The following is a 27,758-nucleotide window of genomic DNA, read 5'->3' as shown; positions in this document are numbered from 1 at the left end:
TTCTCACTGCACTTTATTATCCTTTATTCAGCGACGTAAAAGAACCGCTGCGAACGCTGGCCCGTTGCGCCATCTCCAGTGATAGTGCTCACAAACTAACTTACACTTATGATTGTAAACTGCGTGGAGTAGTCCCGCCTCTAGCTACAGACAAGTCATATACTCATCATTCGCATTTGAATCGCATTTGATCATGTTTCGCGATGTTGAAATTTGTTCTTAATACTAACCATTTCATTTTACTCGAGTTCTATCGTAACCCACAACAATTCGTCACTGTTTTCAGAGACCTTGACAGTTAAACATCAGGATGGGAGTTGTTCTGAAAATCGGAATTGTGCTCGCGGCCTTGACTATCATGGCGTGTCATGCTGCTGCCGAGAAGAATTGAGGGGAAGTGCATAAGGGAAAACGTGTCATCAACTTCGAGCAGAAAAAAACATGGTACATGAGCGATTCACTAGGTGAGAACGATGTGGTGGGGAGGGGTCTCATGAGGGGAGGGGTCTCATGAGGGGAGGGGTCTCATGAGGGGAGGGGTCCAAGAGAACCAATAGCTACAAGCACAACCCCCTGAATATGAGAAAAGAGGATGTGGAGGAGTATGGACTGTCCATAGGAAGGAGGAGCGGGAGCTACAAGGAAAACCGAATAGGTAACTCGGAGGGAAGAGGTTTGCATCGGTAGGAGCGCCAGGGACTACATGGAGAACCAGACGAGCGAATTTGAGCATAAAAGGGAAGTTGAGGTTGGATCGGTAGAAGGGCCAGGGTTTACAATCAGAACTATAAGTGTCACCCTGGGTTTGGCTCCTAGAAAGCAGATTAGCGTTAACCCAGGGATAAATATGTCTTTTTTTGACATTTGATTGGATAAAAAGGACATTCATCCCTGGGTTAGCGTTATCCTGCGTTCTAGGAACCCGGCCCTGAGCAATACAAGGAAAAGTGTGAAATGTGTTGGGTCGTATAGGAGAGTGTCTTGATTTTCTAGGTAATATTTATTAGAAACAACAACGTAGTTTACAAGGTCCGAGCTGTGTTAACCATGCTTTCATGAGTGCCTCCTATTCTAAGTGACGTCACGTAAAACTACAAGAGACTGTCAATCAACTATCGTGACAGAGAGGGGGTATCTTTTTTTGCCAGGTTTCAAGATCGTTACTCTAAGAACTAAAAACAAGGCGCTTTTGTGAAATGGCGAGTTGCATTTTCCTGTTGACGTCGGTCTCTTTCAATGATTGTGTTAATTGTCTTGTTTTGGTTTAGGAAATGGGACTCCTACTGCTTGCCGAGGCCTATGTGAGGATCAATGCAAAAACGTGTGGAATGCGTGCATGGCGTTGGACTATCATATCGACGAGACATTTTGGGATGGCCCTGTATGTCATTGCTATGGCTACAATTCTTACACTACGTTTGCCCAGATGGAAGACGCAGGGCCATGGAGCCACCATAACTGCAGGAACGTCTAAAAATATGCCTTTTAATGTCATGAAAAAGATATAATTCATATAAATGCAGTTAAGATCGACATTGTCATGGTGTTAGCATAAGTGGCAAATAAAACTAACATCACTACAGAATGCGTTGGTTTATTGCGCCCATTTGCAGGGAAGAATTCCATTTCTCTGTTAGGGACTGTGCAATTATTATCAGGAGGGGAGGGGGCTGTAGAACCAGAGGGGTCCTTTCCCTTTAAACACATAATCGACGCAAACTTTGAGGACCTCTTTGCAGTCTCACTAAGGACCGCTATGTTCTTTAAATCTCTATATATCTGTCAACCCTTATCGGCAAAATGAGCACGTTGTTTCTCTTGATGTTCCCCAGTCGCCTAAGCTCAAACTCAGAAAGAGGACTCCCGTAAACATCCATATTTTAGCGGTCACACCAAGACGACAAAAAGATAAAATTTGTCACGCATGAAGGGGAGGTATCTCATACATGAAAAAACCGCCGCGAATAACCACGTAGGTAAATATTGCTTAATCCATTCTCCAATCCCAACTCTGCCTTGGACCATTTCCAGAAAAAAAAATTATCAGATTCTCCAATGAAACGCTTTGCGCTTGTACTCCTTAACTGTTTATAGGCAAGATATGATTCTTTAACAACTGTTTCCCGGACATTTGGCGAGAGGGGAGGGGGGGTCTTACGTAATTTTTTCATTAAAACCGACGTGAGAGTAAATGCGAGAGCGAGTTCCAGTGACATACGTGTATGGCGGTGGAGTGGACGATCACCGATTCCTTTTTGGGTGGCCTTGTATGTCATTGCTATGGCTACACCTCTTATATTCCTTTAGACCAAGTGGAAGACGCAAGGGAATAGAACCACCATAACTATAGGGTCTTAAAATCTGCCTTTAAATGTCAATATGTAATTCACCTCCTTTGTCTACCCACGAAATTGTAAAACAGTGGAAATAATCCATATTTATATGAGCTATTATTGCCTTTTTAAAAAACTTTGGTATTAATTCTACAATCTCTTGACGTGAAAAATAGATGTCGCGAAAGCGAAGTGACGCGAAACCTTCGGGATTGGTGAAGACCGGAATCCGCTATATTCAGACGCGAACACAAATGCCAAACGTAGGTCATTTCTTGTAGAAGGATCGTCAATACCCTTTTTCTATATGACAACGCACCATGGTATTAAGAAAAAAGCTCCCATGGGTCTTTTCGAGGATAATTGTAAAAGAATAATGTATATAAATATTGTTTGTTCTATACCTTTCTATACTCTCTATACCGTTTATTCCCCTTATTTTAGCTCCAAAGCAAACGATTCGTTCAGAAAGATAGCATTAATCGATAAAACTCTAACTTGCAGTCCCAGAAGTATTCTAGCGATCAGAGGGGAATGGTACCTTTTTTGGCAACCCCAAACCGTCAAAGGAAATAATTTTCCTCTCCCCCCCCGTGTTGTTAATTTCATCGAAATTATTTGAGCTTTTCTTTTCTCGTCTTGAAAAGTTTCAAATAACTCAATATCGTCAAAATGTGATATCGAGCATCATAAATTCACTTCGAGCTACACGTTTTCTTTTCGCCTCAATCATAAGTAGCACTACCACGCCCTTGTGAACTCAAAAACCGATAATAAGTTCACTTCATCAAACCGTGCGACACTTTTACTCTACTTAAAACATCAAATCTAAGTAGGAATTGGCAGTTTTGAGGGTAGAGCCGGTTGCGTCTAATTAAAATCTCAACGGCTGCCAAATGTGGAGATACCTGAAACAAGCGTTGTTATGCTTTAAGTTTAATACTTGTGTCTGCCCCCAGGCGTGACTATAATTTTCAAAATGTTCAGTTCTAAAACTGTATCTTTATCGTACAAACGCCGAGTCAAATATTTTTTCCATATGATTCCATATGGTGAGTGCGCACGCCCCTTTCCCCCTTCCCCACCCTCCTTGGTAAACACCTGCTATTACACACTGGGGCTCATCAGACTCGCCTGGTTTGACTGCATTTATGCTACTATTAATTTTGCCCAACAGTCAAGAAGACCGAACGAGCGGAACCATCAATTTCGAACTTGATGACCAAAAAACACACTGCATGGCATTTCAACTTTTCTGGCTAATTTCTAGGCCCACAAAAACAAAAACATATATTTGAATGTTTTAGGAGAAATGCATAAAGCAGTCAGGAGTATTTTATGAGTTTTTCTTTAAGCATCCCTATGGCTTTTTGCGAGGAACAGTAAACGAATATCACGCTCCCGTACCACGCGCCCGCATAATACAAGGTCACACCAAAAAATAATTTCTGAGTTACATAATAATTAATAAGGTTTTCTGCAAGTATACCGGGTTTTTTTCAGATGCAAGAAATATTGGCTGGTAAACATTTTTTTAATACCTGGTAATAGAGATGTAATAGAGTAAAGAGCTTTTAATTAAGTTTTTCATGAAGTAGTTATTCAAGCTCAATCTCAATGGGAAGTACTTAATAACGAATCAAGTAGTCGAAAACGCGTGCTCGTAACTTGAGCGTTCGAGTGCCCGAAAGAAACGCCCACCCATGGAAACGCTATAAAAGACGACCACACGATTCGCACCTCATCTCACTCTACACACTTCGCCAAGTAAAGGTAAGGTGTCTCAAAGACTTGACTCGCTACATTTGGGACTGTGCATCCCTCGTCTTGTCAGATAAGAATGTCCATTTTTCAGTGCACTTTATTATCCTTCATCATCTTTCATCATTCTCACTGCACTTTATTATCCTTTATTCAGCGACGTAAAAGAACCGCTGCGAACGCTGGCCCGTTGCGCCATCTCCAGTGATAGTGCTCACAAACTAACTTACACTTATGATTGTAAACTGCGTGGAGTAGTCCCGCCTCTAGCTACAGACAAGTCATATACTCATCATTCGCATTTGAATCGCATTTGATCATGTTTCGCGATGTTGAAATTTGTTCTTAATACTAACCATTTCATTTTACTCGAGTTCTATCGTAACCCACAACAATTCGTCACTGTTTTTAGAGACCTTGACAGTTAAACATCAGGATGGGATTTGTTCTGAAAATCGGCATTGTGCTCGCGGCCTTGACTATCATGGCGTGTCATGCTGCTGCCGAGAAGAATTGCGGGGAAGTGCATAAGGGAAAACGTGTCATCAACTTCGAGCAGAAAAAAACATGGTACATGAGCGATTCACTAGGTGAGAACGATGTGGTGGGGAGGGGTCTCATGAGGGGAGGGGTCCACGAGAACCAACAGCTACAAGCACAACCCCCTGAATATGAGAAAAGAGGATGTGTAGGAGGATGGACTGTCCATAGGAAGGAGGAGCGGGAGCTACAAGGAAAACCGAATAGGTAACTCGGAGGGAAGAGGTTTCCATCGGTAGGAGCGCCAGGGACTACATGGAGAACCAGACGAGCGAATTTGAGCATAAAAGGGAAGTTGAGGTTGGATCGGTAGAAGGGCCAGGGTTTACAATCAGAACTATAAGTGTCACCCTGGGTTTGGCTCCTAGAAAGCAGATTAGCGTTAACCCAGGGATAAATATGTCTTTTTTTGACATTTGATTGGATAAAAAGGACATTCATCCCTGGGTTAGCGTTATCCTGCGTTCTAGGAACCCGGCCCTAAGAAATACAAGGAAAGGTGTGAAATGTGTTGGGTCGTATAGGAGAGTGTCTTGATTTTCTAGGTAATATTTATTAGAAACAACAACGTAGTTTACAAGGTCCGAGCTGTGTCAACCATGCTTTCATGAGTGCCTCCTATTCTAAGTGACGTCACGTAAAACTACAAGAGACTGTCAATCCACTATCGTGACAGAGAAGGGGTATCTTTATTTGCCAGGTTCAAGATCGTTACTCTAAGAACTAAAAAAGGCGCTTTTGTGAAATGGCGAGTTGCATTTTCCTGTTGACGTCGGTCTCTTTTAATGATTGTGTTAATTGTCTTGTTTTGGTTTAGGAAATGGGACTCCTACTGCTTGCCGAGGCCTATGTGAGGATCAATGCAAGAACGTGTGGAATGCGTGCATGGCGTTGGACTATCATATCGACGAGTCATTTGCGGGTGGCCCTGTATGTCATTGCTATGGCTACAATTCTTACACTACGTTTGCCCAGATGGAAGACGCAGGGCCATGGAGCCACCATAACTGCAGGAACGTCTAAAAATATGCCTTTTAATGTCAAGAAAAAGATAAAATTCATATAAATCCAGTTAAGGTCGACATTGTCATGGTGTTAGCATAAGTGGCAAATAAAACTAACATCACTACAGAATGCGTTGGTTTATTGCGCCCATTTGCAGGGAAGAATTCCTTTTTTCTGTTAGGGACTGTGCAATTATTATCAGGAGGGGAGGGGGCTGTAGAACCAGAGGGGTCCTTTCCCTTTAAACACATAATCGACGCAAACTTTGAGGACCTCTTTGCAGTCTCACTAAGGACCGCTATGTTCTTTAAATCTCTATATATCTGTCAACCCTTATCGGCAAAATGAGCACGTTGTTTCTCTTGATGTTCCCCAGTCGCCTAAGCTCAAACTCAGAAAGAGGACTCCCGTAAACATCCATATTTTAGCGGTCACACCGAGACGACAAAAAGATAAAATTTGTCACGCATGAAGGGGAGGTATCTCATACATGAAAAAACCGCCGCGAATAACCACGTAGGTAAATATTGCTCAATCCATTCTCCAATCCCAACTCTGCCTTGGACCATTTCCAGAAAAAAAAATTATCAGATTCTCCAATGAAACGCTTTGCGCTTGTACTCCTTAACTGTTTATAGGCAAGATATGATTCTTTAACAACTGTTTCCCGGACATTTGGCGGGAGAGGGGGGGGGGGGGGTCTTACGTATTTTTTTCATTAAAACCGACGTGAGAGTAAATGCGAGAGCGAGTTCCAGTGACATACGTGTATGGCGGTGGAGTGGACGATCACCGATTCCTTTTTGGGTGGCCTTGTATGTCATTGCTATGGCTACACCTCTTATATTCCTTTAGACCAAGTGGAAGACGCAAGGGAATAGAACCACCATAACTATAGGGTCTTAAAATCTGCCTTTAAATGTCAATATGTAATTCACCTCCTTTGTCTACCCACGAAATTGTAAAACAGTGGAAATAATCCATATTTATATGAGCTATTATTGCCTTTTTAAAAAACTTTGGTATTAATTCTACAATCTCTTGACGTGAAAAATAGATGTCGCGAAAGCGAAGTGACGCGAAACCTTCGGGATTGGTGAAGACCGGAATCCGCTATATTCAGACGCGAACACAAATGCCAAACGTAGGTCATTTCTTGTAGAAGGATCGTCAATACCCTTTTTTTATATGACAACGCACCATGGTATTAAGAAAAAAGCTCCCATGGGTCTTTTCGAGGATAATTGTGAAAGAATAATGTATATAAATATTGTTTGTTCTATACCTTTCTATTCTCTCTATACCGTTTATTCCCCTTATTTTAGCTCCAAAGCAAACGATTCGTTCAGAAAGATAGCATTAATCGAGAACACTCTAACTTGCAGACCCAGAAGTATTCTAGCGATCAGAGGAGGAATGGTACAGCCCCACACCTGTTTGCCTCAAATATTTGTCCTCGTCCCCGTGTAGTTCATTTCATCGGAATTATTTGAATTTCTCTTTTCTCGTCTAGACAGTTTCAATTAACTCAATGTCGTCAAAATGTAATATCGAGCATCATAAATTTACTTCGAGCGACACTTTTTCTTTTCGCCTCAATCCTAAGTAGGAATACCACGCACTGTGTACCCAAATCCGATAATAAGCATGATAAACTCACTTCATTAAATCGTGCGATACTTTTACTCTTCGCCTTGAAAATCAAATTTATGTAGGAATTGGCAGTTTTGAGGGTAAAGCCGGTTGCGTCTTATTAAAAGATAATTTAGACACTGAGACTTGTTAAGACATTGTTTCTAGTTGACTGTTTGAATATCTCGCGAGTGATTGGTCAGAACCAGCATCCCACACTGTGGATAAGCTAAAATGCCACCAAGAGGGTATAGCAAAAAAAAAAAAAGGAAAAGATGAAGACATGGGGCCGGTTGAACAAAGCCTGGATAAGTTATCCGCCGGATAGGCGCTAACCGCCTGATAAAATCCCTATCCAGCGAATAGTTAACCGGCGAATAAAATAGCGTTGCGCAAAGCGTGGATAGAAGGCTGGATAAAGGACGGACCATTAGATATTTGAGGGAGGGGGGGGTAGTTGCTACTACTCCCCCCCCCCCTTCAAAAAAAATATCCTGCAGAGCTCCAGAACAGTCCGGTGCGAAGTGCCGGAGTGAGGATTTCTGTTTGGCTGCTGCGCGCGAAGCTCCCACAACAGCATTGCGATGTATGCGTTTAATAGGCGGGTTGATTTTTCGTGTCTTCTTCGTCGTAGTTGGTCAAACATTCGGAAGGTGCTCGGAACATTATCGGTTGGATTCGACGTCTTTCCGGATGTCGAAAAGGAATCGGAAGAATGATGCGCTTGCTTTGTATAAGAACTGAAGAATGAAGTGACAAAACGGTAGCAAGATCAATAATATGCCGTTCTAAAATGAACGGAATCGAACGAAAATCTTATAGATCTTGGGCACAAATGGCTCTTTTGCCTTTGTTGTCTTGCGAATAAAAGACCGTTTTATTGACGCGATAATTGACCGCACGCTTTTTGTAATGTTTAAATTGAAAGTCAAATCAGCAGCCTGCGATCAAGTAATAATCAGTGGAATTTCGCTGTTGTGAAGGTCCTGCATTTGATGTATTTCTAGTTTTAATAATTGAGACAAGAACACAAATAAAATAATCCATCCTATAGCTTAGCCTCCATCTCTATTAAAGCCGTTATATTTGTATCAATGCTATATACATTGTTGCTATTTACTAAAACTTGGGCCCACTTCTTTAATATGAATATTGAAGGGTGTTTTGACATAGCTTGACGCAATGCAACGAGTGTTTATAAAAGCGCTATGGATTTAAGTAGGATGCACTTCTCTTGACGATACAAAAACGGCCAAATGTACTTCCAGCAAATAGGTTACAGCATGAGCCCTATTGACCAATTTTGCTTTTCATAACAGAAAATCACTTTTTTTTAAATAGAAAAAAACCTTGATCCTCTCCAGGACTGAAACTAACAGTTATTTAATAAGCATATACAAAAATAGTTGCATTGATAGTTCTGCAATGATAATTAAATTAAAGCGGAAAACACAACATTGGATAAAACGTTTTTGGGATAGAGTTAGTCTATAATTCGCCCCACGACTTGTAATCCGGAATCCATGAAAAAATGAGACTTGGAATTCAGAACCCATGTTATTGGAATCTGAAATCCACAAACTAGGATCTGAAATCCAAGACTTAAGCTGGAATCCGGAATACAGGAATCCTGGAAAATGGAATCTGAAATCCACTGGGAAAAAACACATGGAATCCGGAATCCACACCTTAGGATCCGGAATCAAGAACCATATTGGAGAAACTGTCATGCGGCAATATAATGGCACAGTGTATACTTGGCTTATTATTAAACACTTGCTCATTTCATTGATAAATTTAACATCCAGGGTCGGGTTGTACGAAGCTTGGATGAGTTATCCAGTGGATGAGCACTGTCCACCAAACATTATACTACGAAGTTAATATCTGCTGGATAAGGATTTATATAGTGGATAGCACTTATTCAGGCTTCGTACAACAGGGCCCAGAGCATTAAATATGGGTCAGTACGCAGCTCTTACAAGCTGCAATTTAATTGGGCAAATAGACAATATCCGCACCTCGACAAAAAGAACGAGAAGAATAGAGACAAAAGAACTCCCTTGTAGAACAAAGACAATAGGAGACAAAGGAGCTGCGTACTTACTGTTAAATATTGCAACATATTCAAACTAACAAACTGTAATAAAGGTATTTCACCTCTAAACTGGAATTTTGTTGCAGTCCTAAACTCTGAAAGCAGACATGCTCACATTATATTAAATATTTGTAATCCCCTAAAAATAATAATAATAAATGTGTCTATATCTATAGAGACATTTATTATTAGGTTGGATCTAAGATACAGAGGTGGGCTTACTATACATCAAAGGTGGGATACCGACCATCCCAAGGTGGGATTCCATCTTAATTTCCCGCCACAAAACTATTAATGAACTCTTATTTCATGAGTCTATTTCCTCAATTTCTTCTTCCTCCCAGTGAACCATTAATTTCCGCTTCCACTTGCGCTTTCACTTCTGCTTTCACTCCCGCCTTCACTTCTGCTTTCACTTGTGCTTTCACTTCCGCAGTCAGTTATTCTTACTTATATGATATTGGTTTAAGCAATAAATTACACATTTCTATTGTTTATGGTGTGATAAACGCATGCGGGAGGTTGGGAGTACACGAGAAAAACTTGGAACTTAAGAGCCGCAGGCTATTGCAACAAAAAAAATTAAAGTGCACAGTCTCGAGCGAAAAAAACACTTATCGGCAAAATGAACTCGTTGTTTCTCTTGATGTTCGCCTGAGCTTAACTCAGAAAGTGGACTCCCGTAAGCATACATATTCTAGTGGCCACACCAAGACGACAAGAGGATAAGATTTGTCACGCATGAAGGGGAGGTATCTCGAACCGCTGCGTATAACAATCTCAGGTCTATGGGCCTTTTTAGGTAAATATTACTCAATCTATTTTAATTATTAGACAGAGCTTTAATTATTAGCCTAAGCTATGCGGTGTTTATCCTCCTGACGAATAGAATGCATTAGGAAACAAGTGACTACAGGTAGAATGTAGGAGGGGGGGGGGGGGGTCGTAATTTTTAAAGGAACAGGACCGGGGGAAGGGGTCAGAGCTAAACTTGATGCTGTTGTAGGGGGGTCCTACGTAATTTGTCATTATTTGAAGCTCATTTTACAGCCCCCCTCCTCCTGATAATTATTACATAGTTCCTTATCCGCCGTTTCGTTATTTTAGCAAAATCGCTCGATCTAGAGGGAAGCCCTCATTATTCCTTTGTTGTCACGTGTCGCATTTTGAGAGCAGGAAAATTAAGAAAATTGTGGTTAATTTATATTGAATTTTTATTGAGGCATGAATAAAAAAATATCCTGCACCCTCCAAACATAAAAAATACATTTTCCTGTGTAACCCCTCCCCCTGTAAATCCTGGCTATGCACCAGCCCACTCCCCCACCCCCTTCTTGCTCCCCCAATAAAATAGCTAGAGCTGCTTTGGTAGCATAAGCAGGTTATCTGTTAGCGATGACGTTCTAGTAGGTGTTGACATGCCAGGTGTCTTAGGGGTCCTAGGTGTTGAATGGCCTGGGGTGCTCTTGGGTGTGGCTTCACCCCTGTGCGAAGGAGAAGGGGTATAGCTTGCTTGTAATGCCTTGTCTGTGCCCATTCTTATTCCCAATCTTTTGGACGCCAACAGCTGAGCTGCAGGAGACATGCTGTTCAGTCTCTTTACAGAGCTTGGTTGACCTTGGCTACTGCAAATTAACAAAATATGACAGCATTTAGAAAATTGTAAGTGGTAATGAAAGGTCCTAATGATGAAATCAATAGGGTTGAAAACCTGTTCTTGGCAGTTGTATGATACCATCCATCCATACCATTTATACCATCCATCCATGCATGTACCCATGATTTGCTAAGGGGAGGTTCGAAGTCATACATTATCATATGGAAAAAAATATTGTAATTGATGATCCTTTAATGAGCCAAGTTTTGGCGGCCAAGGGGTGTGTGATTGTCATAGTTAACCAGCCTTATTCATCAAATATTTTTAGCAAATGTATGTAATGAAATCTCAAATTAACCATAAAAATGCTCCATTTACCAGAGTCAAGAGTAGAAAACAGTATGGCAAAACCTTCCACGAATCAGCCATTAGAAATGGATGCTCTTCCAGACTTGGTATAATGCTAGTAAGATGACAAAATGGCGGCTGACAGACTTTTTAAGTAATCACCCATGCAAGAACTAGGCAAAGTCTCATTGTCCTACGGCTAAAACACACACGCACAAGATATAGAATATATGTAGTGAGATTTTGAGGAAATTACATGAAACATGTGCTCCCTAATATATCTTATCTGAGATTTTCTGTAAACCAATCAAAAGAAGAAAGAACAATAGTTTTTGCTTGACATAATTTTCACAAGGTTCCCAACGTTAAATTTGTCTAATAAGCCATATTACACATACTAATAAATCCTAAAACTCAAATATCAAAAAAAAAATTAGGCAGCATTTAGTTTAAAGTGTAACTTATGTTTGTAATTTTTTGTCTTGACCAATCAAATTTCAAATATTAACAAAGGCATTTTTGATATACACGCGTGCATATGCTGTTAGGTTGCCTAGTTCTTACACGGAGCATTACTTCATACCATGGCCAGGTGACAACCCATGTGTGAAATTCCTACCCTCTGAGTGCCAATTGACACATACAGTAGGCAACATACAGTACAGTTTCTAGAACAAACATTGATATTTCCCCTTGTAGGAGAAGTTAATTTGTCTAAGAAGAATTTCATGGTTCTCAAAGTTTCCTTTAGTTACCTCCCTATCATCGCTGCAGCCCTTGCCCTTGCGTCCCGTTTCTTGTCCCGATGCTGTCTGCTAACTCTCTCCGCCAAGGCGTGCCCAAGCTTCTCCCTAGGCTTGGGCTCTGGCATCCTGAAGCCAGGACCCGGGGTGCTAGGCTTGGGCGTGTCACTCCCATCAAGGCGGAAAGGGGTGCCATCAATACTACCCCATGTCATCAATGGAGAGGCATCAACACCTATAAGAAAGAAACAACCTCAGACTACATTATTACATTTGTTATTTGACATTAACATTAACTCAGAGCTATGCTGTTCGATTGCAATAGTTTTAACAGTAGAACGCAATTCAATACTTGCCAACATTGAAAGCATTGAAAACTAAAAAACCGGGAGATTGTGTTTCAAATACAAGGACTGTATAATAGAGTAAATGTATAGGAAGTTTGAAGTCTCAAAACTGGGAGTCTCCCGCGAAAACTGGAAGAGTTGGCAGGTATACAATCATGTTTCTCAACACATATCTTTATAAAGTGTAACACAATTGGTTAAGTAAAGATAAATAACATGAATACTGCAGTGCCAGGGAAAATGGAGTGCAGTTTGTGTTAGTCTTTTTGGTGTAGCTACAGTGATAGGTAGTGGTGCTGATTGTAGTGTGTTTATAGTGTGTTTAGCGGCTGTTTGTGATGTTGTGGGGGAAAGGGTTTGTGGTAACGGTGAGGATTTTGTGAGGGGATACAAGATGTTGGTCAAGAGGGTAGCATTAATCTACACTACTGTTTGTGCTGTGTGGTGGCAGTAACAGTGTTCCTGGTGATGATGTTGGAAGGGGTACTGTAAGGTTTTCAGTGTCAATGGGTCAATTCACTGCTTATATAGATACATTTTGATGCAAAAGGCAACAACTGTTGGTACTTTCTTACCTGGTGCAGGCGAGGGAGTGGCAATAAACCCAAACCCATTGACTTTTGGAGTCTCTGATGGGGCAATCACCTGCCCATCAACTCCAATCTTGCCTTGCTGCTGAGCCAGCTTTGCTGCTGACGCATCAGCCAGCATCCCACTACAACTAGCGTCAGGAAATGGGTTTCTACTAAACCTAGTATTTTCATGCATAACCTCTTGTGTTCCCTTAGCCTTCTTTTCAATTTGTTCAATCACTGAGTGTTCTGTACCCTCAGGGACATACATAAGTGCATTTTTATTTTTGTAGGTCCATGTCTCGACCATTGCTGGTCGCTGTTCAATCATAAGTTGCTCTCCCTCCTTTCCTGAGGGAAGCGCTAAACTTGCTTGCTGGATTTCTGAATGCTCCTCCTCTTTCTTATAAAGCCACTCATATTTTTCTCGGTGTTTTTCCCTGGCCGTCTCCATGATTTGTTCAAATGAAGCATTATCCTCACTTGTGTGCTTGGCTAAGAATTTGTCCAGTGGAAGGTTTGAAGGGTCTTTGGTTCGTTTATCACCCTCTTGTGACTGGTTCGGTTGCTCTCTGTGCATAGATGACACCTCGCCTTGTCGTAAAGGGGTTCCTTGGATGGTGCTAGGGGTGTCAAAAGTGGCTGGAGTTGCTGTATTCAAAGTCATAAAATTAACTATTATTTATTGAAAATTACTGTATAAGTTGCAGTAAAAGAACACAGAGAAATGGAATGGAGCCACTGGGAAAAATGGTATTTGATGGCTGATCATTTAACTTTTTGGCTAACTGTTCTGTGAAAATATGACTATACTGTTATATTTTGAAACCTAAACCTTAGTACAATACAGAATAAAAGCCAGCTATGACATTATACTTTTGTCTACATACAGTCCTTTTGTAGGAATCAAAACAAACAATCTTTAAAACTTAGACTTTTAAATAAGTCATTTTTTTTATTCTTCAGCACTGTTGCTATTAATTATATGATACATTTCAAAAATAAATCAACAGAGGGTTAGAATGCAATGTTTTACGGAAAACAGTGTAGTTTCTGCTGACCAATTTTACCAATTTCAGCTTTTCTATGCAGACCCCTTGTTGTGAAGGACTTAAAATAGAAAATGAGTAAAAAGGACCTTAAAATATTAGATTTAAAAACTGTGATTTGATTGTAGTAAACTCTAGTTAGGACCTCTGATCGGATGCGGAAAAAATCTTCAAATTTTGTGGAAATTTTGGGTAGAAAGTTGCGGACAAAAATCGAAATTTCACAGATTTTAGGAGGGTGGGGAAGTGTTTTTTTTTGTGGGGTGATCAACCTTTTTTTTTACTCACTTGCAGGTACAGGATATATGACATATCTAATTACACGATAGTCGTTGATTTTTATCTATATAATACACAAATATCAAAATTTGGAACAATCTATACGGTCTACAAAAGTCTATATTACAATATCGTAATAAATCCTCAATATTAGTTAAACAACAACGCAAAATGAAGAGTAAGCTGAGTACCACGAATTTCCCTCCGTTAATGTTGTGTAATATCACATACTGTATGTACGTGAGAACAGCATGTTATTTCACGCATGTACAAATGTCTTTGAAATTGCATTTTTCCTCTACTCACTCTTGCTTGTCTTTGTTGAGCCTGATATCTCAATGTTGCTTCTGCCGTGCCTAATCTAATTGCCTATTTCTATTGACGTCACACTAAATAAGTCGTGCTCAATAGATTTGCGTGTAGTAAAAGTTTATTTTTAGTGTAGTTTCTGTTGCACAAAATAAAACAAACATGGTGTTTGATTCGGCACATCAGAAGCTCGACGTTTGAATCAGTGTCATGCTTTGCTGTGCAGCACGACAGGTGTAGCTGTGCTTAGCACCATGCCGAACTTAATTGATTCAGACGTCGAACTGTTCATGTGCAGAATCCAAACAATTACATTTGGCACGACAGGAGCGCTATGTATGAATTGGGACTTACACTAGTATTACACTAGTATGAATTCGCATCAAGGAATTTCTTCGCAACCACGGTAACTCTATTGTATGTGGTAACCAGGAATCTCACGTTGCTGGAACTGATTCCAGGAACGTCAACGATGCAAAAACATCCTAATCTTTCTCTGCAATGTGATATACATCTCTTTTGTGTTAATTATGTGCTTTAGTTTACAGTGGATAATGGGAGGCAACATATGCGAGGTTTTATTTGAAAAAGAGGAATGTGAAATGGGGCTAGAACTCAGTCTACGTCAGCTACATACTTAAAACGCCTGGTAGATTTTACAGCTTATGAATTGACATCGTCGTGAAAGTATAAAAACAACTGCTTTTTCCCCATTTCTTTACGTTTTGAACTCAAAACAATTAACAATATCGTGAAAGAATACATTGCAAATTAAGTTTAGGCTTCTTTTTTGCTTAATTTCTTGAAAGAACCAAAATTTTGGAAAATCGGCTCAGGGTGCGGAAGTTGTGGAAAATGGCTAGGTTGCGGATCTGCATCTCCGCATCCTGTCAGAGGCCCTGTCTAGTATTGTTAAAAGTAGGATTCAGATTATTTGTTATAAAAGTTGAAAAAGTCTTTGTAAATAAGATACATTTTTGTAGATAGTTTGTGAAAGCGATATTATTTATTTTACTAAAGCAGGCTATTTCAAAGGTATTCTAGGAAGTAGTATGACAAATACAAATGAAAAGCCATTTAGTAGTTTCTAGAACTTGCTTGGGTGAGCAATAGTTAAATTACATACTGTACATTTGGGAAAGTTCATAAGAGAAGAAATACTCCATACAGTAGATAGCATTTATATTTAGAGTATAATGTCATTAGCTTAATTTAGTAAAAAGAAGAGTATAAAAACAAAAGCATTAATATCATTGTGAGTCGAATTAAAAAAGAACATCATAGTCAAATTGAAAAAAGACATCCTGGAATTGAAAAGGACATTGTAGTCAATTGAAAAAGGACATCCTAGTTGAATTGAAAAGGACATTGTAGTCAATTGAAAAAGGACATCCTAGTTGAATTAATAAGGACATTATAGTCAATTGAAAAAGGACATCCTAGTTGAATTGAAAAGGACATTGTAGTCAATTGAAACAGGACATCCTAGTTGAATTGAAAAGGACATTGTAGTCAATTGAAAAAGGACATCCTAGTTGAATTAATAAGGACATTGTAGTCAATTGAAAAAGGACATCCTAGTTGAATTGAAAAGGACATTGTAGTCAATTGAAAAAGGACATCCTAGTTGAATTAATAAGGACATTATAGTCAATTGAAAAAGGACATCCTAGTTGAATTGAAAAGGACATTGTAGTCAATTGAAACAGGACATCCTAGTTGAATTGAAAAGGACATTGTAGTCAATTGAAAAAGGACATCCTAGTTGAATTAATAAGGACATTGTAGTCAATTGAAAAAAAAAACATCCTAGTTGAATTGAGAAGAACATCATAGTCAAATTGAAAAAAGACATCCTTTTGAATTGAAAAGGACATTGTAGTCAATTGAAAAAGGACATCCTAGTTGAATTGAAAAGGACATCCTAGTCAATTGAAAAAGGACATCCTAGTTGAATTAATAAGGACATTATAGTCAATTTAAAAAGGACATCCTAGTTGAATTGAAAAGGACATTGTAGTCAATTGAATAAGGACATCCTAGTTGAATTGAAAAGGACATTGTAGTCAATTGAAAAAGGACATCCTAGTTGAATTAATAAGGACATTATAGTCAATTAAAAAAGGACATCCTAGTTGAATTGAAAAGGACATTGTAGTCAATTGAAACAGGACATCCTAGTTGAATTGAAAAAGAACATCATAGTCAAATTGAAAAAAGACATCCTGTTGAATTGAAAAGGACATTGTAGTCAATTGAAAAAAAAAACATCCTAGTTGAATTGAGAAGGACATTGTAGTCAATTGAAAAAGGACATCCTAGTTGAATTGAAAAGGACATTGTAGTCAATTGAAAAAGGACATCCTAGTTGAATTAAAAAGGACATTGTAGTCAATTGAAAAAGGACATCCTAGTTGAATTGAAAAGGACATTGTAGTCAATTGAAAAAGGACATCCTAGTTGAATTGAAAAGGACATTGTAGTCAATTGAAAAAGGAAATCAAATTCAAATTGAAAAAGGGCATTCTAGTCGAATTAAAAAAGGACATTGTATTCGAAAACTACGTCATAGAAATATCAAAATTTGTATTGTGCTGAAAATGTTATTGTAATATTGTAAACTCACCAAGATGTGGAGTTTGGTTGGACTGGTACCGTGATGATATCTCACGGAGCCGCTCTGTATCATTGTGTTCCACAGCGTCAAGGTACTCATGTTGTGCTCTCAGCTTGGAAAGCTCAGGGAAAAAATCTCTTTGGATTATTTTATCTACAGACTAAAATTGAGACAGGAGATGATTAGCACAATTTCTAGACCACCATCATTAGTATCAAACTTTACAGATTCCATTCTAGTAATCTCATTGATAGCTGCCGAAACAGACAACCTGTTTACAGAGGCCTGTTTTCTGGGGAAATGGTATTTTTCAATGGCATTATAAACCAGTCACCCCTTTATAAATAGTCGTGTTTGTGAACCTGAAGAATGAATACAATACACCAAAAACTGGAATTCAACTCTGCCAAATTTTCGTCTTTAATAAGACTTCTTCAGGGCAGACTGAAGAAGGTGAAACGTTACAAGCTTACTTACATCAGAATAGTGGCGCGAGACACCAAAACATTACAACTGACAAAAAATCTCACATTCTAGAATAGCGCGATTATGGAAAAAAAAGAATTTATATATCTTACTGACCCACTGACCTTCCCTTTCCCTAAGCTGAGCCTCAGAGTTACACTATTATCTATAGTTATCTATAACATACCTGCCAACCCCCAGACTTGAAAAACCGGGAGATTATTTAAGGGGGGAGGGAGGGGGTATGGGGTGAGGGTGGGGGGGGGGGGGGGGGATTAGCAAATCACGAGAGTTTTGCTCGAAGATGTGCGTGTTCTTTTGTTTTCTTATTGTTGTTGTGTACCCTGTCGTAAGGCGAAAGAAAATATGAGGAGTAAAAAAAGTCTGTTTTTACAGAAATTCATTCAACTTTGTAACAAATATTCTGAATAATATATTCAATCGATATTACGCTTGTACAATCTCAGTTTATATCTATTTGATAAAATATGATAAAATGGCGAAAACTTTTATAGAAATTTTCGCAATGTTCCCTTTCGAAATTACTTGTGTTGCAATTACTTTTTGGTAAAACACTAGATTGACTGGACTAATGGTTCGATGTCAAGAACATCAATTTCAACTACTTTTTGAGAGACCAGCATTTTTATTCCATCGTATCCTGACCCCAGAGCGCCTAAAAAATCACTTTGATGAGCCTTGAAATTTGTATTGTGGCTGGCATGATTTACAACGCCAACTTACAAACTCGCGCGAAAACAGCTCCAAAGTATGAGCCAATTTCTCAACAATTTGCACGAAAATGGTCAAACTTGATTGGTCGATATATGCAAGCATTTTGGTATTGCGGTAGTCCTGTGGTCTACAAGAAACGCCTGCAGAAGGCTCATTGATTATTTAGATCTTAAAGTCTTGGTAAAGGTAAAATTTGACACCACTGTTTGTTTTTGTGGTTTTTGTAAAACCTGTATTAATAGTTCTTAAACTTTATTTTTGCAAAAAAAAATTTCCATAAATCGCATTCTAAGACGGCTAAAATGGGCCTTTGCTGTTTCCCGTGACCTGTTGACTGTGAATTCACGACAAATCTTTGACTTTTCTAGCGTATTACTTTTAGGCGAAAACTCCTGCTTGTCTGGCGTAACCTTGCGACGGGTTTTAAGATATCGCCTTCACATTTTAGGGATCTGATAGATAATAGATAATTATGCCATGTCATAAAGTGTTTGAGGAATTTTTTATTTTCAACTGAAGAAAGCTTCTATAGCACTTTTCGTCTCCAAATTCTGCCAGAAATGAGAGTTCCAACTTTGATTCGTGATATTTTGTTGACAGTGTCAAATAACAAAAAGTCCTCAACACTTTGGTAGATAATCTATCTGTCATTGAGATGCAATTACATGCAAGTGCATGCGCAATAACGCGAAGGTGCATTATGCTCTAGCGTAAACTCTGACTTTTAAGTTTGAGGCCTCAAAACTAAAAACTCAAAACTGGAATTAGCTATTGCAAAAAAAAAAACTTGCAGGAGATAATTCAATCTTTTATTTGATATATAGTTTGTACATGTAGTGAAAATTGTGGCGCGACAATATTTTTTTTCCGCGGACACGTCGTTTACCTTTACCGAGACCTTTTAGTTTAAAAAAAAAAACTGAAAAAGTCATAAACTTGGATAGAAACTACAGTATAAGAATTGCTGAACTTTGTGGCTAGGATCCAACTTTTACTTCAAAAACAAATAGACTGATTAAAATTTGCTCATGAACCGGGAGATTTATGGTAAAACCGGGAGACCGGGAGATTTGATAAAAAACCGGGAGAGTTGGCAGGTATGCTAATAAGACCTAATACTGAACATGAAAGTACTATAAACTTAAAGGTTATACTTCATTTTCATCAATAACTCTCTCCCACCAAGCAAACTTATCCTACGGTACAGCAAGATACAAACTAAAAAAAGTTTAGCTACCAGCGAGATCTACTAACCTGGACATAGGTATCTTCATCCAAAACCTTCACATTCTTTTTCGATACGTTTTTAGCCGACTCTGGAACTGCCACGGCCAAATTATCGTCGCGTTTTACCAAAGCCATAACTTCATTGATTGTATCATACAGAAGCGATATCTTTGAAAGTGTCTTGGAGTCGCTTACAGGTGATTTCTAAAGATGGGATGATTTGGAGAGGGTAATTTGGATAAAATGCGTCACTTGTTGTCGGCCATATTTACGTATCTTTGGCCTTATGCTGAGCTGCCGAGCCTTCATAAAGTAAGACCAGCTACCACAGGTAGCCCACGCAAAATATATAGATTTAGGCACTGCCTAAAAGCCAGCCAGCGTACAATCTATGGTATCTATTTTAGCCATAGTTTCTGACTACTTTAATTTTTTTTTCTAGCTGGTCCAGTTTTTTTATAACAAGTTTTCATTTGTAACTATTATCTAACTTTTTGTTACTTAGCTGTATTAATGAATACATCCTGTCTTAGCATCATGCCTTTTAAGCTGGCAAAAAATTAGAGAACAGTGACAAAACACTACGGAAGAATACTAAAGATATAAATGTTTATGCTGCACAAAACCTAATTGATAAACCTAAAATTTAATAATAATTCCAAGTAACCTTTAAAATAGAACGTTAAACAAAAAAAAAATAATATGTGAAGTCTGTTTTTTAGGGGCTAATGAGCCAGAGGTTGAATTGCCTTTTGACCTTTTTTTAGGAAAAGCTGTAGAGAAAAACTATAGGTATCGAACTAAATGCTCCTAACAAAAAGCTGTCTTAAGTTTTCTATGAAAGAGATGGGAGTTTTGAGATGTTGTATGACTAAACGTTGAGCTGGGGTATTCAAGATATCTTTTTGTGAAAAAGAATCATGCACAAAGGGAACTGCGTAGGTAAAGCAGATCTTTTTAGAACCTATTACCCTTCATCAACCTTTTTTTTCCCTAAAATTTAAACCAGAATTTATTTTCAATTTTAAATGTTCTTCGAACTCACAAAATATAAACTAAAACCGTTCCTCGCTCGATATCTTTCATAAAAGAGCTGACAGAACTTAAATGTGATGAAGAATCTCCAGATATTTACAGTTAAAAGAAATTTACAGTTAAAAAGATATCCCATAAAAAGCTTTAGGTTAGTTCACTTCTTGAATGAATTAAAAGCAAAGAAATAACAAAATTTTCTAAAACAAACGCGACGTTTGTTTACGAACAATAAATCGCACAATTTCTATCCTTTTAATGGGTCGGGATAATGTATGAACAAACCAGCTGAATTACTAGTTAGTAACTAGGTATAATAAAACAGCAACATTCCATCATGGCTTTAACTGTTTGAGTGCTAGAAATATATCAACACACGAGTTTTTCATAGCTCCGACGAAGATTATAAAATTGACGTCTTACTTAACTTCTTTTTCCAAACCCATCCTTTGTCCTTCCATCGATCATTTGTACGTCTTTTTAATATAAAAGTGTTAAGATGTGTCGAATTTCTTTCTGGGCTTTAGCCACAACGAAAATAATGCAAAAACTTTATCAATTAATAACGGTGTCGGCCGCGAGTTAGAAGAGCAAAACGCGGGAAAAATTAGACTAAATATTGTTTCGATGCAGCTTTCGGGGTTTTATTAAGTATGTAGCATTCTCGGATAGTGCTAAAATATATTCTTGTATAATTATTTCACTGTGGTTGCGTTTTGCTAAGTTATTGCAAATTGTGCTGGCCCCACGGGCAGGCGGGCAGGCAGGCGGGCGACACCACAGGGTACCCGTGCAATGACCAAAAAAACTGAGTCGCATAGTTATATACCATTTTTCTATACCTATGGAGCTTCGCGCGCGGCCTGCGGCCGCGGTTATGGTTTTGGAATTTTTACTTAGAGCGCGCGCACGAATCCTGGGTACCAGAGCCTCCAGACTTAGGGCCCGGTCGCACTAGCAAGATGTTCAGGAGATGTCAGGGACATTTAGGAAGTCATGAATAGAAAATAATCTGCTGCTTTTCGTTTGGATGTACATATACATCGTGCTGCGTTAGTCGGATGCATAGCTGTTGCTGTTCCTCAGTTAATTGCAAATGTAGTTGTCTATTATGCACCGGAGGCGAAGACGTACATGTTTCGCTTAGAATTGACCGTTCCTCACGCCGCCAGATTGTTGGAAATAAGGGATTTTATAGGGATTCACCTCTAGCTTTGAAGGCGAAGCGAAGATTGCTATTTGAGACCATTTACGTTTTTTGTGTGAGTTACGTTCTTTGCGCGATAAGAATAAAAACAAAGAGTTACCCTGATATCAGGTAGATGTCCTGCCCTGGGGCAGGACATCGGCTCCTTTGATGTTTTGCCCCGACCGGCGAATTTGTCGTGTTGCGTAAAAACAGAGGTCGCACTTGGCTTCGTAACATGTCACGGACATCTGTCACTTTTTGAGCTTATCTAAACATAGATGTCCTGAACATCTTGCTAGTGCGACCGGGCCCTTATCTCGTCCAGTGCGTGACGCTCAGCCAAAAAGCCCGTGACGAGCGAAGCGAGGAGGCTCTGTGCGGGCGAGTAGCGTTTTTCAGTTCCTGAAATACAGATATTGTATCCTGCAGCTGATTGGTCAACGAGATTGTCATAGTAACACAAAACCATATTTGGTCAGGTAGCCCAGGCAATGGTTTTTGTTCGTAGCTTCGAATCGGCTGTTCTTCTTAGAGGTACAACGAGTGGATTGAAGTAGCGATTTTTTTGTGAAATGTTGCCAATAAAATTGCCTTAAACCTTAGAACATGTCTTGTTGTTGTCAAATGTATGTCTAATAACGATTTGGGGTTGGTTTTCTTAGCGAAATATACAGCTTCACTTCCCCCTCCCCCTAAGGTAAGAAACAAGGTTGGAGGCGCCATTTTCGGTAGCACTTAAATTCCGTCGTTCCCTGCTAGCAGAGGCCACTATCTCTGTATTTCACTGGGCTGGCGTTCGCAAGGAAAATACAACAAACGATATATTTTTATCTCGTAGACCTATGCCATAGGGTTAACTTACATTCGATATGTGGCAAAATATCCGAGCTAAACTATTTGCCCTGGCCGCTAGCCATTTTTTAAAACAGCAGCAATTTGCCTCCTTGACAGAGGCCGTTGGACAATTAGTTACGCTCGGCGGAATAGGGAGCGAAGCAAACTTTTATTACCCTTCCGGCACCAAAATAAAATCCACGAGGCTGTCACCGGCGCATTCGATACGGATTTCATAATTTTTCACCGTCTAAAATTCAGAACTATTAGTTTTCGGAGCGAGGTTAGCATCTGTTATCTCTTACTTTAGTTTAATTTTTATAAGAGATTACTATGCGCCGTTGACAGCCTCGCAGATTTTACACTTGGATGCAATAACTTCAATGTGATTAAAATCAACAGCTTATTTCTTTTCTCTTGAACATTCAGACAAGCCCAGTTGAGCAATATTGTGTAATGGTAACTAATATTGTCGAGTCTAATGGTAACCAAATAAAACATAATTAAATAAAATTTATTCCAAGGGCATACTGTAAGCACCCCATATTGTAAACAATCAACGCCGAAAAAAGCTTACCTTACTTGCGTTGCAATCGTTGATTGGCAAGTTAAATTTTGCTTGTTCAGTTGATGTACCTGGTAGAGCTTTCCTTAGCCGCCTGATCAACCTGACCTCAGGTGTAATTCGGTCATCACATTTTGTCCGCCTTACGATGGAGACAAAAAAGGATCTTTCTGTATGGGGTCAATTTTTGCAACAATTTAATGGTCATTAACGGTCATTTTTCTGGATGATAGTTGGGAAGATAACCAATCCCTTCAGCTTTTTACTGATTCAGCTGTGGCTCTGGGTTATTGGAGCCATTTTTGGAAGTCACTGGTGTTATGGGGAGCACCAAGTTCCTGGAAGGGTAAAAATATTGCTCTTTTAGAATTTTATCCTATAGTTTTAAGTCTAGGTATTTGGAGAAAATATATGCGTAATAATGTATTACATTTTACACAGACAATGCAGCTTTAGTCTCTGTAATCAATCGGTGCAACTGCAAGGATAAATCCCTGATGGTGTTTGTACGGAAATTGGTTCTTGTTTGCCTTCAGAACAACATTCTGCAGCGGCGTAGCCAGGATTTTTAACAGGAGGGGGCCCAAAGGTCCTTTCAAGAAATTTTCTCCTGTAATTTAGATAATGTCTCATACATTTACTGTATTTTTGGCTGCTAGAAGGGGGGACCCGGGCCCCCTGCCCCCCCCTGGCTACGCCCCTGTTCTGTTTAAGGCCTGCCATATCCCAGGGGTTGAAAATTCCCTTGCCGATGTATTGTCTCGCTTACAGATTCAGAAGTTAGGAGCTATGGCCAAACACACTACGATTCCAGGCCAACTCGGGTGCCGGATGGACTCCTACCGCACAATCCCTAGACCCCTATCTTGGCTTTCGCAAGAGTCAGTTGGCGCCTTTTTAGCAAACCAACTTGAACCCGGGTGATATCTTTACATTTAAGCCACCATAACTGCAGGAAAGTCTAAAAATATACCTTTTAATGTCAAGAAAAAGATATAATTCATATAAATGCGGTTAAGATCGACATTGTCATGGTGTTAGCATAAGTGGCAAATAAAACTAACATCACTACAGAATGCGTTGGTTTATTGCGCCCATTTGCATGGAAGAATCCCATTTCTCTGTTAGGGACTGTGCAATTATTATCAGGAGGGGAGGGGGGCTGTAAAACCAGTGGGGTGCTATCCCTTTAAACACATAATCGACGCAAACTTTGAGGACCTCTTTGCAGTCTCACTAAGGACCGCTCTGTTCTTTAAATCTCTATATATCTGTCAACCCTTACCACAGGCTCCGAGCTTCGCGGTGACAACGATTTGAGCGAAGTTTTTTCGCTTCGCTCAAAACGTTTCGCCGCGAAGCTTGGAGCCTCTGGTACCCAGGGTACGGCTTAGCTGGAATTTTTCCCAAAAAGAAACCGGTTTGATTGGAATGGAGACGGTCCTCCAAATATGGAATACAACTACAATAGCAACTTTTATTGACCAATCAACGGCGTAGTACAAATCTTGTATGAATATATTAGCACCATAGTGAGGCTGGCTATCCGTTGCACCAGAGGCTCTTTCGCTTCGCTCAAAACGTTTCGCCGCGCGTATAACCACGTAGGTAAATATTACTCGATCCATTCTCCAGTTTTGCTTCTATGAATCTCAGTGTCTTTCTATTTTCATCACAGGAAACATCAAGATTCTCAGGAAAAAGAAATTGTGTTTCCCTCCTTAGCAGTTGTTTAGTATCTGGTTCATGTCTACGGTTATGGAAAATGAGGTAATAATGTACTTGCGCTAAAAGATCACGTGACTGTTTGGGTGTTAACTCCCGGCGCTCAGACTTTTAGCGGCAAAATAACAGCAACTGAAACCAACTTATACAACGCTTATAAAAAAAGCCAGAATTCTTTTTGTTTTTGTTTTTTCCGATAGGGTTTAGTTTCATTTAAAGAATTTATTTTTTCTTCGTTCTCTGGTGTTTTCCTTTTTTCTGTTCAACTATTTTGCTTTTAATGTGTCCCTTATTGAAGATGAAGGGGGTGGGCTACATTATAGGGATAAAGTTCAAATAATATATATTGTGGCTTGCTGTAAATAAGAATAAAAATGTTGCATATAATTTTTATTGGGCATAAATAAAAATATCATGCACCCTCCGAACACATTTGACACATCCACAAAATATTTACTTCCTGTGCAACCCCTCCCCCGGTAAATCCTGACCTTGGCTACTGCAAATTAACAAAATATGACAGCATTTAAAAAATTGTAAGTGGTAATGAAAGGTCCTTATGAAGAAATCAATAGGGTTGAAAACCCTATGTATGATACCATCCATCCATACCATTTATAAAATCTACCCAGGTATGAACCCATGATTTGCTGTGGGGATGTTTGCAGTATGGAAAAATAACAGTTTTTGATGATACTTCAATAAGAAATGAGCCACTCTTTTGGCGACGAATGGGTGTATGGTCACACCATTGGATATTAAGAATCATGGTCATACAGCCCTATTTATTAAACATTTTGAACAAAATGTATGTATATATAAAAATCAATCGAATCAGCAGATAGAAATAGATGCTCTCTAAGACTTATTATTTTGCCACAATTAGAGAAGCTGGCAGTGTTAAATGCTAGGCCAGGTGACAACCCATGTGTGAAATTCCTACCCTCTGAGTGCCAATTGACACATACAGTAGGCAACATACAGTACAGTTTCTAGAAACCAAACATTGATATTTCCCCTTGTAGGAGAAGTTTATGTGTCTAAGAAGAATTTCTTGGTTTCCTTTAGTTACCTCCCTATCATTGCTGGGAGTGTTTTTGAGTGACTCCGGCCTCGGGCGGCTGCAAAGGAGACTAAACACAAATCTCTGAGTAAAGATAAAAAACATGACTACTGCTTTCCTTCATATTGAGTAAATCCTTTGCCTTTTTTAACATGAATACTGTTATACCCGAGAAAATTGAGTGCATTTGGTGATGTTGGTGTAGTTGTTGTGTAGTTTTGTCAGTGGAGCTACGAGAGGTAGTGGTGCTGATTGTGGTGTGTTAGACGACTTTGTAATGTTGATGTTGTGTGTGTGTGTGCGTGCGTGGGAAGGGGGGGGGATGGTGAGGATTGTGTGCAGGGATGGTCAAGTTGTTTATCTACACTGTGTGTTGTGTGGTGGCAGCAACAGTGTTTCTAATAATCAGGTTGGACTTGGTAGGGTTGACAGCGTCAATGGGTCAATTCATGGCTTAGATACAACAACAACTGTTGGTACTTTCTTACCTGGTGCAGGCGAGGGTGTGGCAACAAACTCAAACCCATTGACTTTTGGAGTCTCCGATGGTGCAAACACCTGCCCATTAACTCCAATCTTGCCTTGCTGCTGAGCCAGCTTTGCTGCTGACGCACCAGCCAGCATTCCACTACAACTAGCGTCAGGAAATGGGTTTCTACTAAACCTAGTATGTTCATGTATAACCTCTTGTGTTCCCTTAGCCTTCTTTTCAATTTGCTCAATCACTGAGTGTTCTGTACCCTCAGGGACATACATAAGTGCGTTTTTATTTTTGTAGGTCCATGTCTCGACCATCGCTGGTCGCTGTTCAATCATAAGTTGCTCTCCCTCCTTTCCTGAGGGAAGCGCTAAACTTGCTTGCTGGATTTCTGAATGCTCCTCCTCTTTCCTCCACTCATATTTTTCTCGGTGTTTTTCCCTGGCCGTCTCCATGATTAGTCAAATGAAGCATTATCCTCACTTGTGTGCTTGGCTACGAATTTGTCCGCAGTGGAAGGTTTAAAGGGTCTTTGGTTCGTTTATCACCCTCTTGTGACTGGTTCGGTTGCTCTCTGTGCATAGATGACACCTCCGCCTTGTCGTAAAGGGGTTCCTTGGATTGTGCTTGGGGTGTCAAAAGTGATTGTGCTTGGTGTTGCTGTATTCAAAGTCATAAGATTAACTAAGTTGGTGAGTTGTTAAAAAATTATCAGATGCAATATGAATAGAACACAGAGGATTGGAATGGAACCACTGGGAAATAGATACAAAAAAATGGTATTTGATGGCTGACCATTTGATTTTAATGTTATAGTACACTGCGACAACCCGAAACCCAAACCTTTTTATTTGAGTAATACGATAGAGAATAAAAGCCAGCTATAACATCAAACTTTTGCCTACAGTGTACATACAATCCTTTATCCTTTCGTAGGAATCAAAACAAAATATCTTTAAAACTACAATGGACTTTTAAATAAGTCATTTTTTTGTTCTTCAGCACTGTTGCTTATTTGATATATTTATTAACAGAAAAAAATCAATACAAGGTTAGAGTGGAATGTTTTACACCTCTGGGAAAATAGTGTCATTTGTTTTTACCAATTTCAGCTTGTCTATGCAGACCCCCTTGTTATGAAGGACTTAATATAAAAAAGGAGTAAAAAGAGTAAGAAGGACCTTAAAATATTATATTTAATATAGTGTGATTCAC

General features: G+C 39.3%; 3 protein-coding genes and 1 long non-coding RNA gene across 4 annotated transcripts; 2 read left to right on the top strand and 2 right to left on the bottom strand.

Moving 5' to 3' along the window:
- The first annotated feature begins 384 nt into the window (after positions 1 to 384).
- On the top strand, positions 385 to 1,582 carry LOC125561969. Its single transcript, XR_007307676.1, has 2 exons — positions 385 to 464; positions 1,269 to 1,582. It is a non-coding gene; the product is annotated as an uncharacterized LOC125561969 (long non-coding RNA).
- A 2,928-nt stretch (positions 1,583 to 4,510) lies between these two features.
- Positions 4,511 to 5,765, top strand: LOC116619009. Its single transcript, XM_032383303.2, has 2 exons — positions 4,511 to 4,684; positions 5,452 to 5,765. The coding sequence occupies exons 1-2, from the start codon at positions 4,531 to 4,533 to the stop codon at positions 5,655 to 5,657; spliced, it is 360 nt and encodes a 119-aa protein (XP_032239194.1). The 5' UTR covers positions 4,511 to 4,530; the 3' UTR covers positions 5,658 to 5,765.
- Positions 5,766 to 9,367: 3,602 nt separating this feature from the next.
- LOC5513763 (splicing factor ESS-2 homolog) lies at positions 9,368 to 19,954 on the bottom strand. The gene is made up of 5 exons (XM_001633945.3): positions 19,685 to 19,954; positions 17,240 to 17,390; positions 12,980 to 13,627; positions 12,070 to 12,292; positions 9,368 to 10,994 (listed from the first exon to the last, which is right to left on the bottom strand). Exons 1-5 carry the CDS (start codon positions 19,790 to 19,792, stop codon positions 10,724 to 10,726), a joined length of 1,401 nt encoding a protein of 466 aa, XP_001633995.2. The 5' UTR covers positions 19,793 to 19,954; the 3' UTR covers positions 9,368 to 10,723.
- Positions 19,955 to 25,261: 5,307 nt separating this feature from the next.
- Positions 25,262 to 27,135, bottom strand: LOC5513735 (splicing factor ESS-2 homolog). The gene is made up of 3 exons (XM_032383302.2): positions 26,554 to 27,135; positions 26,075 to 26,135; positions 25,262 to 25,501 (listed from the first exon to the last, which is right to left on the bottom strand). The coding sequence occupies exons 1-3, from the start codon at positions 26,996 to 26,998 to the stop codon at positions 25,456 to 25,458; spliced, it is 552 nt and encodes a 183-aa protein (XP_032239193.2). The 5' UTR covers positions 26,999 to 27,135; the 3' UTR covers positions 25,262 to 25,455.
- Positions 27,136 to 27,758: the final 623 nt, after the last annotated feature.

Source organism: Nematostella vectensis, chromosome 4 (assembly GCF_932526225.1).
Source record: "Nematostella vectensis chromosome 4, jaNemVect1.1, whole genome shotgun sequence".
NCBI lineage: Eukaryota > Metazoa > Cnidaria > Anthozoa > Actiniaria > Edwardsiidae > Nematostella > Nematostella vectensis.
The sequence above is the reverse complement of the archived record's forward strand: the minus strand, read 5'-3'. Positions and strand labels throughout refer to the sequence as shown.